Consider the following 17,103-nt stretch of genomic DNA (forward strand, 5'->3'; position numbering starts at 1 on the left):
AGCAGCTGCATGTGGAGGAGCGGGGAATCAAACCCGGTTCACCAGATTACGAGTCCACCGTTCTTAACCACTACACCACACTGGAAGGACCATGGCTCAGAGGTAGAGCATCTGCTTTGCATGTTAAAACCCTATCTGCAATTTTTGGCATCCCCGGGGAGGGAGGGAACTAGCCATGCCTGAAACCATTAAGAGTCTCCCCCAGTCAGTATGGGCAGTGCTGAGCTAGATGGGCGAATAGTTTCATTTTGTACAAGGCAGTTTTCTACCTTCCTAAAATTAAGCCCATCCAAGGCACAATATCTTGGGAGCAAATCTCCACTAAAATACAGTGGGAACTGCAGCTTCCTCTACTGTGTCCTTAGATAGACATACATGCCATAGTATAATTACCCTCAAACATTTCTCCGATAAAAATAGGGATGCTCTATAAAATAATAAAGGGACGCGGGTGGCACTGTGGGTTAAACCACAGAGCCTAGGACTTGCCGATCAGAAGGTTGGCGGTTCGAATCCCCACGACGGGGTGAGCTCCCGTTGCTCGATCCCTGCTCCTGCCAACCTAGCAGTTCGAAAGCAGGTCAAAGTGCAAGTAGATAAATAGGTACTGCTCTGGCGGGAAGGTAAACGGCATTTCCGTGCGCTGCTCTGGTTCGCCAGAAGCGGCTTAGTCATGCTGGCCACATGACCTGGAAGCTGTACGCCAGCTCCCTCGGCCAATAAAGCGAGATGAGCGCCGCAACCCCAGTCGTTTACGACTGGACCTAATGGTCAGGGGTCCCTTTACCTTTATCTTTATATAATAAAATAATAATAATAATAATAATAATAATAATAATAATAATAATAATAAATTACTATTTATGCCCCATCCCTCTTGAATGTGTTTCCCCAGCCACTCTGGGTAGCTTCCAACATATATAAAAACTTCCCTATATAGGGCTGCCTTCAGACAGCTTGAGGAGTTGGATAATTCCATACTCTCTGACATTTCTCTGTTGAAAATAGGGACATCCTACCAAACATTCCAACATTTCTACAATGAAAATAGGGGCATCCTAAGGAAAAGCGGAACATTCCGGAATCAAATCAGAAACCGGGACGGCTTCTGTAAGCGCAGGACTGTCCCTGGAAAATAGGGACACTTGGTGGGTCTGCAGTATAAAACCACAGAATCAAAGACTTGTAGAGTTATTCCAGAATACCTTCTTCCCGCCCTGCGGAGTAAATGTGAAGAGAAGGGCAGCCTTATTTCTGAGTAAGTTCGAACAGCACTGGCTGCAATTCAAAAAGGTATTTGTTAGGGAGTAGATCCCACTAGGCCTTATTCCAGAAATAAACATGCTTACATTCCTGCTAATTGATCCACTGGTTTCAATGGGTTCCATCCAAGCCTACAGGTCACCCTCTCCCACTGAGATCAGGGGGGACGTGATGAAAGTGCTTAGCTGAACTGCCTTCTCCATTTTTCAAACACTTCCCATTGAATGTTTATTCTCTCTAATGATGAATGCTTTCTAAACACAGGACAGGGCCCATAAATTATTTTAAAGCAAGGGGGAGAGGGGACAGTCGGAAGTCAACAGCCATAGTGGACAGGACCATTTGCCTCGGAGAAAGAATCGGGTTTGAATTGGGTTTTAACACCTTTTCTCTCCCTCCCATAGGCCTTCACTGAAAGGCTAAGCGGGAGTAAACAGATTTAAAACCCCAACTTCAGAAGTAACCTTCAGGCCTTGACAGACTAGCAGGGAAGGGAGGTGTGTTTGCAAAGATATAGGCTACCTGTTAATCTATTTATAAAGAAATAAAAATATTAGACTTTTATGTTTTCAGTCTTATCATCATGATTTAATTTAGACTTCTTTGGGTACAAGAAACCTGGAAAGAAAAAGCACATGCTACTATTGGTAACAAAAATCAAATTGCCACTTTGATTTTTATTTCCCCCCCTGTATATTTTTGCAAGCCAAACTAGGAGGTGAGGTGGGAAGGAGGTAAAGTTGAGAAAGACAGAAAGAAAACCTATAAAAAGAATGTGGGTTATGGTAGATATATGTCTGGGTAAAATTGTTCCTATTTTTGTCGTCGCTGTGTTTTGTTGGGTTTTGTGTTGTTGTTGGTTTTTTTTTTTAAAAAAAGAGTCACATGGATTAATTGCCTAAATTCACCACAAACGTAAAAATGACTGACATGAGTGTACCGTCACACTTAAAATTTACTCTAACGTAAAAAGGCCTCACACGATCTGCGTTAAGACATAGGCACTTACATTCTTCACCTAATACTGCATCATCATCTTTTCAGTTTTTAAGCTACTTCAAAATCTTTTTCAGAACGCTACATCTGACCAAGAAGAAAAATGTAAACTTAATTTGCCCTTGCCAGATCTCCAAACTTTCAAAACAAAAGTTTTAAGATACGCTACTCCTCTTTCCCCGACCCCCCAACCGCGCTTTCATATTTCCTAAGAATTAAAGCCAGGACAACAACCTCACTACTGCCTATGGAGACAGCCCAAGACACACTTACTAGAAAGTAAAGGCTGAAGAATTATGCAGTCTTAGGGCTGGGGGTGCTGGGAGTGGGGTAAGCCCCATTTAAATGACTTCTGAGTAAATATGCACAGAATTGTTCTGCCAGTCCCACTGACTTTAGGAGGACTTAACTTCTGGGCAAAGACACTTCCCAGTTCCTGCTTAAAATATCCCCCCCCCCCCACACACACATACACTATTATAGTGTACAGGAAAGGGAACAGACAAGATCCAGCCAAAAAACCAAGCACGTTCTATAAAGCTCAACACTCATATTTAAAAACTTAAATGCTTGATTTCGCTGGGTGATGCCCACCAACGTTTTAAATAAATGAATTCATTTGTAATTCTAGCTGACAAGCATATATATATATATATATATATATATATATATATATGTGTGTGTGTGTGTGTGAAGAAATGTGAGACACAAATGGAGGGGTGTGCCTGTTGTGTGTGTTGGGGGGTGTTGTTGTTTTGTTTATAGCATGCCCATGGGTGTGTGCTATCTCTGTTTGGCTTCCGCTAAGACATAATGACAAGGATGCCGGGAGGAGAGCTGGATAAATGAGAAGTGGAGACAGGCCTTTGTGGGGGTCAGAGAAGGGCTTTGGAAGAGATCTTTAGAAGTCACTTAAGAATCGCCAGGTGAGCTCTCGGGAAACAAAACAAAACCGAGTGGGTTGGGCAACGGGAGCAGGAAGGAAAAATAATTCATGACAATGTCCCCTTATTTACAAACCACTGGGTGGTGGCGGTGGGAGAAACCCCCATCCCTGTCTCTCCGGATTATGAACCCAAGTCCACCAAGCTGGAGGTGAGAGGGCCTAGGAGAGAGTCTTGCAGTTGGTGCTGGTGGGCTTGGAGGCCGTGAGTCGCCTGGGAGGCGGACAAGCCCGTCAAGGAATAGGTGGAGTTTCTGGCATGGCTGAGGCTGCCCTGGAGCAGGAGGATTGAGTTCTGATCCGGACTCTGTGGGGGCGAAAACTCCTCTTCCGAGCTGGACATGAGCGGCTTCGCGCCGTCCAGGGGAGACAGCTGGTTCTGTTTGTTTGTGGAAGTGTTGTTGTTCTCCGTATTCTCCCTGGGAAAAAGAGAGGCAGAGAAATGAGAAACTGGTCATAGACCAAGCTGGTTGCAAAAGCAAGGGCCAAGGAGGGGAGGGAATGAATGTCCCATCAGCCTAAATTGGCAGAAATGCAATTACGCAAGGGGAAAACTCTACTGAAAGTTCACTGTCACTTGCTCAAGCCACCAGCGGTTTTAAAGTCCCAGTGCTGGAAGTAAGCTTCTCTGATGGTACTTACTCCCAAGTAAGCCACCTAGTGGAATCACAGTGGGTGGGGAGGAAAGCTCTGGATGCTAAACACCATTTATATAGCCATTCTACACAGCAAAAGGAGATTTTTGGGCAGCACATATTTCAGTATGGTGTTTCTCAGCAGATATAAATCGCCTTGAAATTTCGCTCGGCTTATTTTCAAGGAAACTGTACAATAGAATCTGTTTGTCATGGTGCACGGCCAGATCCTGCCCCTCATCTATTCAGAATTAAGCGCCCACCCTGCTGTGTTCAATGGGGCCTAAGGAACTACGCACACGACCCCTTCTTTTTAAGGCTGTTCTGTTGAACACTTTGCCTTGGAAGTCCCACTGAAATCAGTAGACCTAACTTCCATGAATGCTCAGGGTTAGAAGGGCAAAAACTGAAAATTCGTTGACTTTTGTTTTCTGGGGGAAAGTCAGATATTTGTCTTGAGTATCAAGGCAGTCCTTCTATCAGGTTAAATAACCCCTTTAAGATCCTAAAAAAGATTTAGATTAATGGAACTCGCTTCCAAAGGAGAATGTTGTACAATCAGAGTAGAACAGTGTAGGAAGAGAAGTCAGAAAAAAGGTGAGGGAAACTTCCAGTAATTTCTGTTTTGTCGTGTTTTGAAATCGGTTGAGGAAAACACACAATTTATTCTCCTTTTATCTTGCAAGCCACCTTGACAGTGTTTTTACCCTTCAAGGCAGCCTAAAAGCTATTTTAAATGAAGTATGCTTGGCCATTTTTTTTTTTAAAAAAAGCAACCTTTTTTTTTTTTACAAATGTGAAAAAAGACAGGCTAGGTCCAAGATCAGGTTGAAGCCAAAGTGTGAGAGATTAAGACTGGATTATCAATGGAGGGAGAGTTGAGAAAAGCAACTGCTTTAATAGTTGGCTAGCTCATGCCCTAAATAACTTCAAAGAATGGGTTTTTAAAAACTACACATAGAACCCTAAAAGAAGACGCCAGTTAGGATCAAGGCTGCAAATATTTCACATTAGCTCAGAGGACGGACAATACTGTCCTGAGCTCCTAACATTTTCTATAAAAACCTCCCCCAGTCACCCTCGAGAAGCAAAAAACATTTTATTTCTAAGGGGTGAACGCTAGAATCAGGATTTCTTAACTTGGTGGAACTTAGCCAGAAAGAGTGAAAGTTGTCCCCTTCCCTATAAAAATATATAATTTTGTCTGAGTCACTGTTTCTCTCCCCATCCCCTCCCTGCATGCATAGAAAAGGAAAAGGAAAAAACACCAATGCCTCCTGCGTGGTAGGCTGATACAGACAACCAGGCAATCCCCGGATCGTCTGCAATGGAGACAGCAGAACACGGTCGCCTCTACATAAATGCAAACACGCAACCTTTTCCTTGCACTCTGGTGGGGGGAACGGAAGAAGCGAAAGCTGCGTCCGTCGCCCGTAGCAATTGCGGCTTCGTTGCAAAACAAGGGGAGGTAATAACTGCAGTTTAATATAGCGCACATTTCTATCCCGTCTAAGCACCAGAAAACCTGTTGTTTCACTCCTGGTAAAGGGGCATCTATTGCCCCCTTAGAGATGATCTAGCGGAGCGCTTTGCTTGGAAGTAAAGTAAAACCCGCGGCGAGTACAGCGCACGGAAATTCCTCTCCTGCGCGCAGCTCCGTTGAGATGGGGGGGGGCAGCTTAAAAGGCGACCTTCCTGCGCCTCCCTTTTTTCTGTGCGGGTCACCTTAACAGAGACTTTCGCTCGAGTCGAAAGTCCGCCGCCCTCTGCGAGGAACAAGCGATCGCGCCTAAGGCAAGTGCGCATTCACACAACCTAGGTCAAACACGCGAGTAGAACGGCCAGACAAAAATTAGCATGGGGGTCGGGCATTTCTCAGGCAGCCTTTCTGAACCCCACTCGCCACTGAAGCTTGTCGGTGGTTTCTGCTTCCACGCAGGGTGCGCGTTGGGGAACTGGGTACAAAATCCCGATTATCAACAACACGCTGTTAAAAATAAATAAATCCATGGGACTGAATTTCAAAAAGGGTGTTTAAAAATCGGAGTAATGAGCCCTACTGATTTCAGGCTGATGGGCCCACAGCTGAGCCCCTAAATACATTTGCTTGAAGGCCAGTATTATCTTGGTGGTTCTCTTAACATCCTTTGGGTTAAATTTCCGACTTCATACCCCTTTGGCTATTACAGTCACACAATCTGTGAATTATAAATTGTTCCCTGTCTTACAGTCGATGTTTATGGCTGCAGTGAGAATTGCAAATCAATTTCCGATATTAGGAGAGTGGAATCTCAGGGCATTAGTTAATCCGGATTAAGAAACGGAGTGGATCGGGATTGAACGGGTTGTATTTGCAGCCAAGAAAAAGGTATTGAGAACCTTCCCTACCGGATGGGTAAAAACAAGGGTGTGAGAAATTAGAATTTAAGTGAGCAGTGAGCAGGCAGGGGCGCGCGCGCACCCCTTGCATTCACACGACCAAGAGCTCACGGAAAGATATATACAGAGCTAGGCACACCAGAAGCTCAGACCTAAATCCCGTTGAATCCAGTGGGTTCTACTCCCTAGTAAATGGAGTGAAGATTGCAATGAGTATGGAGTGAATCTCTCCCGCAGAAATCAGGGGTATCTCCAGAGAGTTTTCTTAGTGTGGATCGTGCCCACGGCCTCAGGTGGAGTAAGAAACCCCAAATAATGGGGGGGGGTGTGCGCGCGCGCATGTATATGTTTTACAATTCTCTGAAGAGTGGTTCATATTTTAATAATGGCTTCATCGTTGCAGCTGCCACGTTTTTGGCCTCCTATTTAGACAGCTGCAGCCGGAACATCTCAGCCGAAGTGATGTCAGTGTTAGCTTAGGTGAAGGAGACGCGGGTCTAGTCGGCGCGTCCTCGTCGCGGCGTCGAAAAATAAAATGCATTTGGAAAAGCTGTGTCTCTGCACAGCCGCTTCCAGCAGCACAACCCTCTAAATGTTTAGGATGGAAGCTAAAAATAATAAATAACCGCCGAGGACCTTCGCTCTTTTGGAAAACGGAGCTTTCAACTCTGGAATGCTCAGGATGCGGGGGAAACAGCCGCAGAAAAGGGGAAAAAAAAACCATTTCAATGCAGTTTCGCAAGCGACGCGTTAAACCGGTTTGGGCCTTTCCCCGGGAACCTAAACCGAGCCACAAGGTTCAGTTCGGCTTTTTGAAAATAAATAAATAAAATGGTTGCTCTTCCCTCCCCACAATATTCAGAAGCGTGCACAAACAGAGCGAGCAAAAGATGGGAGGTTTTGCAACATCAGGTGTCAAAAAAGTATTTGTCAAAGTGTAAATACCGAAAGATTAAGGCTACTTGATTTATTATAACGAAAGCTATTAAACTAGTGTCAGTTATTATCATTTTTAAAGTATCCCTCCAGCTTTCTAGCCTGCATTCACACGTTACGCCTTCCCCGGAAAAGAAGAGGTCGGGCGCGCCTGCAGAGATCCCCTCTGTTTACCCAAACCTCGGAGTCCCCTCGGGCTAACTCCCAAGCGCGTGGATCAGCTGCTTGGTTTTTATTCCTTTTAAAAGCTTTCTGTGCTGTTAAGATGACGTTTACTCGAGGGGAAATGCCCCGATCCATGCCAAGTTTAATCAGAATCCGGAGGGGGGATTGTCCCAACAATTGACCAGTAGGCAAGGAAGTGGACGTAGCTTCTTCTCTGGGTACAGAAAAAACTCTAACCGTTAAAAAAAATATGAGGCAGAGCACAGAAAGACCAATGCGGCTCCTTACTAAACACTAGTATTTATTATATCCTGAACTCTTAATGGGTGGAGCTTCTCCTATAGGCACCAGTTTGCTTGCTTGCTAGCTTGCTTATTTAATTGCATGAGAGTCCAGAAAAATATGGGGAAAGTGACGTTTTTATATACGTTATTATGTTTTTATATACGCTGGAAGCTGCCCAGAGTGGCTAGGGCAACCGAGTCAGACTGGCGGGGTACAAATATCATCATCATCATCATCATCATCATCATCATCATCATCATCTAGTTCCATCTCCAGAGCGAAGCAGAACCAACAGCAGGCTAGGAACTCTCTGCCCGCGCTGTTTGCGGGTGTGTGTGTGTGTGTGTGTGTGTGTGTGTGTGAGGAGGCATCATTTACACCCCCTCCAGCCAGTAAAGAAGGCAAACTAACAAGAGAGATGGGGCAGGGGTGGGGATTAATACAGTACAGTATATATACACCATATATGTCACGTCCATGTATTCAAGATCTGATGGACAGGAAGGGCGCTGGGTCTCCTCGACCCCTTCCTTTCCCTCCCCTCTCAAGGTACTAACTTCTTACCGGCAGAGTAACATTAAGCCCAATCTTGGGACAGGAGATAACCGGGTCTCACAGATCTCCGGTTTCCCTCCCCTCTCTCCCTCTTCCGGGGTCCGGTTTGCAACAAATAATAATTTAAAAAAAACCACACCTCAACAGCTGAAACCAGAGTCTGCGCCAATTCGTCCCAACTTCACAACAGAGGAGCCGCCAAGTTGGACACTCGGCCCCGCGGCTCCAACCGGGATGGCAAATCCATTGCTCTGCAACCTTTGATTTGCATTGCAAGCGCGTCCGGCCAAAAGTATCCTGGGAGCTATAGTTTAAGGGTGCTGGGAATTGTAGCTCTGTGGGGGTAAAGTACAGCTCCCGGGATTCTTTGAATGCATGGGGTAGGGGGTGGGGAGGAAGCCTGGGTTGTTATCCTTCGGCAATTTAGATTGTGACCTCTTGGGGCACGCATTTATTTCCCCCTCCTTCCCCTTCCGCCCCCCTTATTTTGATGCTGCTAAAAACTATATAAAACAGAACCGCCTTTGAGGCCGGCATCCCACTCCGCCGCGCAAAACCGGGTGGGAATATTCCCCCGGACTTGGATAATGCATGAATTATTGTGATACTAGGGGCTCATTTCTGCACCTACTGCCGAGTTTTGTGTGGGGAGGATCTGGGAGTCATCAATGGGACTGACACCCTAATCCTAAACACATGTAAACCTTCCTAAAGTCAAGTACGTCAATTTAAGCGGGGTGTGGCTGGGGTTGCAAGGAAGATAAACGACTCCCTATAACCTCACCCATCCAGCTCCTTTGATTAACCCCCTCGCGGTCTGCTAGGAGTGGGGGAAGTCTGCCCACAGCCTCCTGCAACACAGGAGGGGGGGGGAGAGAAAGAGAGCTTTGGAGACTGTTCCATCAAGCCTATGCGTGCCTACTGGGGAAGTTAAGCCCCACTGCATTCAATGGGGCTTACTCCCAGGTAAGGGACTGCAACCCCCAAGGCTGATCAGTGGGGGAAACTGAGGTTAGAGTTCATCCTAATTCCACGATTTATCTTTTCAACTTGGTTATTATTATTATTATAAAAGTGTGTTGAGGACTGCAGCCTTTGTGTGCATATCTAAAAGCATGTGGGCTTGCTGAGTCGACCTGTCTAACCTATTGCTGGCCATTTTATATTTTTTAAAAAATCACAAGCACACTGTTCTCAGATGCACACTAACTCAGGAGTAAGCAAAGCCAAGAACATTGAGACCTACTTTTGCTCAAACAGGCTTAGGAGACTCAAGCCGCAAAGTCCTCTTCCGGCTTCCCCTATCACCCTTCTCACCTCTTTGACCTCCAGTACTTTAAATTTTTTATATATTTTTTTATTTAAAAAAACCTACTCCAAAAGGGAAGTGGTGGCTCGCAGACTCACCAGGGAGCTAGTTTGGGTTTTCAAACAGTGCCAAACTGAGACACAACACTCCAGTCTGGAGACTTCTGAGCCCACAATAAACCCAGCAGAGGCATAAACAAGAGGGGTGTTATTCCTGGTCACTTTTATTTCCTTTGCTCATATGTGCCTCATCCTGCTGCAGCTTGGGAGATGTATCTAATAGGAAGGGGGCTTTTGCTGGAATTGAGGGGGAGAGGATTAAAAGGGAGAGTGGAAACATTACTGGGCACCAAAAGAATCAGGATAGCTTCTATCAAGTACAGGGAACTCTGGACTAGCTCCCAGAGAGGAAAGGAAATGGGGAACAGAGGAGCAAAAGGGACCTCTTTTTGCAGGAGGTGCTGGTCTGCTTAGTGGGCTTCAGTCCACAGAAGTTTCTGCCCTGACAAATGTGTCTTTTAAGGTGTCAAAAGACTCTGATTTGTTTTCCTGCAAGAGACTGACGCAGCTGCCACTCTGGAAATCTTGGCCTTCCAGTTACCTTGTCCTTTCAATATATATATATTTGCATAACCCCCCTAGGCCAAGCAGGACTGCAGTGACGTTTATTTGTGCTGAGCGCCAGAAACTGTAACAACTCCACATCAGGAAAATGCCGCAAAGGGTGTGATTATTTTCATTCTCCTCCCTCAGGACATAATAGGAGGAAGGAGAGGTTTGGAAGCAACAATCAAGGGAAGGAGTTGAGGAGGTTTTGAGAAGGGCCTCTTTCACCAAGACACGGCCTTTCTATGGGGTACCTGTTAGTACTCTTGACTAACAGGTATTTAACATGACACCGTAGGCTGTGCGCAGATTTCAGAAGCAAGTAAGAGCCCCTAGGGACACGATCCAGGCCCATCTGAGCCCTGAAGGCCCAATGAGTTTCACGGTCAGGGTGGCATGATGCAATCCTAATCATGTCCATTCAGAAGCAAGTCCCACTGAACTCAATGGGATTACTCCCAGGTAAAGCAGGGTTTAACTAGGAACCTCCTCCTAGGCATGTCTATTGAGAGGCAAGTCCTTTAGGAGAGGGTATTATATTATTATTATTATTATTATTATTATTATTATTATTCCAGGTAATACCATTGCAGCCTAAAAATCAGTGGGGATGGTAAACTGTATCAGCAAGTTTTTGATGTTTTGCTATGTTTTTATATGTACTGCATGCCCCCCAGAGTGGCTGGGGAATCCCAGCCAGATGGGTGGGGTATAAATAATAAAATCATTGCTTTTATTATTATAAACGCTAGGAATGATCATTTGGCATAGTTGGTACTGAATATAGGATACCATCCAGCCAAAGTTAAGATTTCCTATATAAATCACCATAAATTTAGGCTCCAACTATATATCCAACATACCTGGGGGGCGGGCGGGGGGGGGGTGTTTAAGGCCCCACAGACCCAAACTAGACTGACTTCTGAATAGACATGTACTGTATGAGGCTGTATGAGGCTTACGTTATCTTACGGATAATTCCGGATAGCGGGAGCCTACGCGTGCTTACTCGGATGCAAGTCTCAGCGCGTTTAGCTGGGCTTGCTCTCTGTCTGTACGTCTGTCCGTCTGTCTGGAGGTCTCTCTCTCTCTCTCTCTCTCTCTCTCACACACACACACACACACACACACACACACACACAAAGTTTGGTCGCCCCTTCCGCTCCTCCGACTGGCAAAACAGCAGCACCCACCTCTCTTTCGCCTCCGCCGCTCGGTCGCGCTGCCTGCGGTTTTTGAACCAGTTGCTGACCTGGGTGGTGGTAAGGCCGGTGGCTTCGGCCAGCTCCCTCTTCTCCCGGGGCGAGGGGTAGGGGTTGTGGGCGTACCACTCGCGCAGGACGCCCCGGGACTTCTCCTTGAAGCAGTAGCTGGTCTCCTCGCCGTCCCAGATGGTCCTGGGCAAGGGGAATTTCCTCCGCACGCGGTACTTGCCCACGGCGCCCAGCGGCCGGCCGCGCAGCTTCTCGGCTTCCACGTAGTGGGCCTTGAGCCACAACTGCTGCAGCTTGGGGTGGTTGTGCGGAGAGAACTGGTGGCTCTCGAGGATCTTGTACAGCTCGCGGAAGTTGCCCCGGTGGAAAGCCACCACCGCCTTGGCTTTCAGCACGCTCTCGTTCTTGTGCAAGTGGTCGCAGGCGGGCAGCGACCACAGGAAGCGGCCCAGCCTCTCCAAGTTGCCGCCTTGCTGGAGCACCTCGCAGACGCACGCCACTTGTTCCTGCGTGAAGCCGAAAGACGGCAGCATGGACATGGCGACAGGGGCGCCGAGCCGCCGACGGGGCGCCCGCCACCCGGCGCTCGCTTAGCTGGCCGGAACCGGCAGAAGGACCGGCGGGGTGGTGGGGTGGGGGGAGAGAGGAAAAAGCAGCGCTGGGCGCCGCCCCCCTCCCCACACAGGCAGAAGAAGGGGAGGCGCGCAGAGACTCACCCCCAGGCGCAAACTCCAAAAAGACCCTTGGCGAATCCAAGCAGGGAGGCAAAAGCGCCCCCGACAAAAACCCAGCGGGCGAGGCGCAAAGGAAATGGATGCTCCGGCGCTGTCGCTGCAGGCGCAGGAAACTTTTGGGTCGGGATCTCCGACGGCAGCCAAGCTGAAAGCCGCCCCGTCGTCCTCCGGGCTCCCTTGGATTGGATGTTTGCAGCGCCCTATAGGAACGCGCGTCCAGCAAAGCAGCAGCTGCGCCCGGGAGAGGGAGAGCGAGAGCGCGCGCCGCCCAGGACGCAGCAGAAATAAGCAGCCGAAGGAAGGCGCGGCCCGGCGCGGCTCCGGCCTGGTTGGTTGGTGCGCGAGCGAGCGAGCAAGCGAGAGAGAGAGCGGGCGCTGGCGACGGGGGCTTGGCAAGGTCCGCTTCGCTGTGGCTCTGGCTGCAGCCGAGGGGCCGACTGAGTGGCGAAGAAAGGCGAAGGAGACAGATAGGGCGGCTCTTGGTCTCTCGCTCTCTCCTCCTCCTCCTCCTCCTCCCTCCAGAGGGGAGACACGTCAGGACCCTGCAATTCGAGCTGCTTCTCAAGTGTCACCTAAGGGGAACTAAACTCTGTGCAAATCAATTATTGCAGACTCTCTTTTTTTTAGAAGAAAAAAGAAAAAGACAGCCACCCATACCATACCCAGCCCAGCTCTCTCCCCCTTCCTCTGCGGGCCCATCTCTCCTCTAGCTCGCCAGCCAGCCAGCCAGCAAACCTCCTCTCCCTTCGTCCCCCCCCCCCCGCCTTTATTTTCAGACCTGCTGATTCCCGGTGAGCTCATATTTAATTACCTTAATGTTGAGAATGAATTAATGATGCCCCTGATGAATAGGTTATGGCGCGCGATAAATAATGAAAGGAGCGCCATAACTGTGTCTTAAGAGGCTAGGGAAGCCAAGGTGGGCATCTTATTGTTACTTATTCTTTCATTCATTTATTAATCATCACCCTCCTCGGAAATACATATTACTATTTATTTATTTTTTGCATTCAAAGAGGTGAAGCTTAAAAGCGATGGCTTTGGGCTGCCACCAGGAGTGTTGCAGAAGGCCTCTCTCTGCGTGTAAATTGGTGGGAATTCGAATTATGCCAGGAGCGGACGCGGGAGCGCGCAGGAGCGCGTATTCCAATTACATCACGAAAAGCGATGCCCATGCGGTCAATACAGCCTCCAAACGTAAGGTGACAGAAAGGGCACCCTGTCGACGTTAAGTAATAGGTACTGGAATCGAACCAGCACATATTTCGCCTGTGCAGACGGAGTTAGGCCTATTTAAAATCCGCGATCCGCTCTGGAACGAACGGTACCGGGCTGAAACACTCCATGCAGCGCGGCCTCAGCAAGATGACTCCGGAGTAAGCGCCTCTTGCAATCTGACCTGATCGCCGCGTAATTGCGCATCCTGTCCTGGAAGTCAGGCGCGCTGAACGGAGCGCAGGTTATTTCCGAGTAAACAAATGCAGTTGTTGTTTTCCCCCCTAATGAAGCTGCTGTCCTCGGCATATTAATCAGGGGCGTGGACCCCCATCCATCAAGAGGTGGCCCTCCTAGTAAAAACTCCAAAGATGCTGCCCGATTCTGTGGACGGTGACTCGGAAACAGCTGTCACTTGAATTCAATGGGGCTCGCGACCAACTTAGTATGTTATGGGGAGCTGGCGCAACCCTGGTCGGGGTTGCGGGTGGTGTCAGAATTGTCTTACCGTATTTTCTGCACTGCGTGTAGCCACCCGCGCCCTCCCTTGAATTCTGCTAATCCTCATTTTGGTTCAAAAAGCAATTAGGAGGTTCCTCCTGGAGGAGGAAGATGATTTGGGGAAGGGAGGGAGAAACAATTAGAGCCTCTCCAAACAAAGGTAATCCATTGTCAGTAGCAAGGGCAGGGCTTGAGATAAGGACGATGAGGGCGAGATAAGCGCAGCAGCAGCGCTGCCGAAAAGGACGAAACGAAGAGCCTTTTATGAGCTGTACTTATCTTGGAGGCGATAAGTGACCAACAGCGGCGCTTACGAGGAGAGAACGCTTTTTGAGGTGCATCTAGTCAGGCAGAACTCCCGGGGTCCCCCAAAAACAACACCAGAGGGTGATGTGCCCTCCAGGTGCTGTTGAACTACAACTCCCATCTGCCTCAGTTTGGTCGGTGGTCATGGATAACGGGAGTTATAGTCCCTCAATTTATGGAGGGCGCCGCTTTGGGTACCGCTGGATTAGGAGAAGGTAATGTCAGAGCATCTCAATGTCAGAACATCTGCCTTGCATGCGGGTGCAGCTCCAATGAAGGCTGGGAGAGACTCCCCAAAACCTGATGACGCACTATAAGGCCGCCCTACGTTCAGAGGGATAACGGTGTTAAGTCGGATGCTGCAGCAAAAAGTAGGGAGAATGGGGACTTGCTTCGAAGTCGGGGTCCTTAAGCATTGCAGGTGGTCGCCCCGCACCCCTAAAACCAATCGCGCGTCTGTTTTGATCCCACATCTTTGTATTTAGAAGCGAAGTCCGGTAGATGTCAGCCGTCCAATTTATTCCCAACTGGGAACGTGGGGAGCTGTCTCCTGCCCCCAGTCAGACCACTGACTGCTGCGTCCAGATCTGTGTCGTCTACATGGACAGCCGGCGGCGGTCCATTGTCTCCAGTAGGGGGTCTCAGGCAGATGCTCTGCCACGGGGCTACGACCCTTCCCCAACTGCGAATAATAATAATAATAATGCTTTAGCATTTGTATCGCGCTTTTTACTACTTAGGATGCTTCGCGGGCATAGTTCCAGCGACCCCTCCATCCATACCCCATTGTTCTATTGACACCCCCCCCTTGTGGTTTGTTTATTTTTGTGCTTCCGCGGGGTTTCAGCTTCAGCGTACAGGCGCAATCCTATGAATGCTGGTTGGGACTTAAAGCTCCCCGGTGCGTATATAGGATCGCAGCATTAGGCTTCCTTTAGCGCTCAAGAATGGTACCTCGGGTTACAGACGCTTCAGGTTACATACGCTTCTGGTTACAGGCTCTGCTAACCCAGAAATAGTCTTCGGGTTAAGAACTTTGCTTCAGGATGAGAACAGATATCGCGCAGCAGCAGCGCAGTGGCAGCAGCAGGAGGCCCCATTAGCTAAAGTGGTACCTCAAGTTAAGAACGGTTTCAGGTTAAGAACGGACCTCCGGAACGAATTAAGCTCGTAACCCGAGGCACCACTGTACCGGTTTTCATCAGCGTCTCAGCAGGTTCGTGAATCAGACCTGAGATTTGGTTTTTGTCCTTGGTTGGACTGATGTTCATATATCCTAACTGACTCTTCCAACCGGGTCATAGTCCTTCCATCGCAACGTCGTAGAGGTTGGAATCTGAACACGTGTTGTGTTGCTCGCCCGCGTCGCTTGTGGTGGGAACGCGAGACCACACTCACAAGCACGGCGACGGTGACTATAACTAACCCCGTGAAGTTAGATGTTAGGGGACGGCTGAGGAAGGCCCGGGTGTCCCTCTCCCTTAGTAGGAGGGCTGAAACCCCTGTAGAGGCTGCCTAGATCAGAGATATTCGTGGGGGTGGCATCCGGAATGCTTGGCTATCAGTTTTTCTTTTCTTTTACGTCGTTTTCTCTCTCCCCCTTTTACTCGCAGGAATAAAAGGGAAAGCATGCAGGCAGCAGGGTTTGTGTACAACTGCTCACCAAGAAGTAATACGGTGGAAGAAGATTTAAAATTACATCAGGCCAGGACACATTTTGAAGAAACGCGCATTTGCCATCCAAAGACAGCGGTTGCGCTTAAGATCCTTAATTCCACAGCCTTAAAATGACCTAACTCGGGTCCGCAGAAAGAAGGCCCAATGCTCCTCGATCTGTTTGCACGCCTCTCTGCGTGTCCCTGTCACGTGTAAATGCATAGGATCCTCTTTGCTCCCGACAACGACCGCGCCGGCCAAACATCCTTTCTGCCTTGGTCGGTCTGCTCTGTGCCTCGGTATTATGAAACCACAAGGCAAAGACACTTTCGCGCCTTGGCTTTTGACCGCCAGGTCTGAAAACGGGGCCGGATTTTCTTTTGCACACTCGAGGAGCCCGTTCGTTTGGGGCTGAATTGAACCCGGTTCTTCTCATCTTTCTGGATCTTGCAGAAAGTGCCCTTAAGCCAGAGAAAGGCGCAGGCCCAAGCGCCGTGGCTGTGCATCACCCAGTGGTCACAGTTTAGCAATTTCAGATCATATGGACTTTAAGGCATTAGGTGAGTGTTGGGGCGGATCTTTCCCTTTTCGACGACTTCAAGAGGTGAGACCCCTCCTGCACACTCTGCAAAGCGGGCCCTGGACGACATCTGCCCCCCATCTTTTTTTGAAAGCGCCACTGCATAGGAGCCACCACTTAGGGGCAGCTGGCCCTTCGCTCCCCAATAAAATATTCTGAGGGCCAGCTCCCTACAAGTTGATGGGCATTGCCAGTCAAACGGTGCATGTGTCTTGTGATCAGCGCCCCCCCCATTTTTTTTTATTCAAGTTGGCACTATTACACCACTTTATGCGTGTGGATATAATATGCATATAGGGAGACAATCTCTACCCGCTCCCCTCGGCCGGTGCAACGAATTGTCCCACCCGACCTGGTACTTTTCCCCACTTTATTTTGGTCCTCGTGATGCCTTCAGAGAAGCTGCTGCAATGAATGTCCCTGCCAGCAAAAAATGTCTCGACTTGGAACGGACTTCTTATTGACAAGGCAGCTGCGTGGGGACCGGAACGCGACGCTTTAGAAAGGCGCTCTCTCTCTCTCTCTCTCTCTCTCTCTCTCTCTCTCTCTCTCTCTCTCCTCTCTCTCTCTCTCTCTCTCTCTCCACACACTCACAAAATTATATGCCCCAACATACCCCAAAGTCTATAACAGATGCGCAAAATATTTCCCCCCTCCTATTAGCACAGAGAGGTTGGAAAGCTTCCCCCCCGCGAAAAAAATGCCTCTCTCAAAGAGGTGTTTGCTAAATGGATGTTTACTGCGGCTAATGCTTTTAAAATAAGGACAGGAGGGATTATTTTTTTTTTTAAGTCTTCTTTTTTAAAAATAGGCCAAAGGTCTGACA

At 48.5% G+C, this 17,103-nt stretch overlaps 2 protein-coding genes across 3 annotated transcripts in view; one reads left to right on the top strand and one right to left on the bottom strand.

Annotated features, from left to right (window-relative positions):
• The window catches only part of SIX6 (SIX homeobox 6), a 284,160-nt gene that overhangs the window by 67,304 nt on the left and 199,753 nt on the right, over positions 1–17,103 (top strand). The window lies entirely within an intron of this gene.
• LOC309339081 (homeobox protein SIX1) lies at positions 1,921–11,960 on the bottom strand. Of its 2 annotated transcripts, none has more exons than XM_081856944.1 (2): positions 11,324–11,960; positions 1,921–3,621 (listed from the first exon to the last, which is right to left on the bottom strand). In XM_081856944.1, exons 1-2 carry the CDS (start codon positions 11,822–11,824, stop codon positions 3,268–3,270), a joined length of 855 nt encoding a protein of 284 aa, XP_081713070.1. In that variant the 5' UTR covers positions 11,825–11,960; the 3' UTR covers positions 1,921–3,267. The 2 variants fall into 2 exon arrangements, with proteins under 2 accessions (XP_081713070.1, XP_081713069.1); XM_081856943.1 differs by having other exon boundaries at positions 11,265–11,955.

The sequence above is a fragment of the Podarcis erhardii genome, assembly GCF_964252035.2.
Source record: "Podarcis erhardii genome assembly, chromosome: 1".
NCBI classification, from domain to species: Eukaryota; Metazoa; Chordata; class Lepidosauria; order Squamata; family Lacertidae; genus Podarcis; species Podarcis erhardii.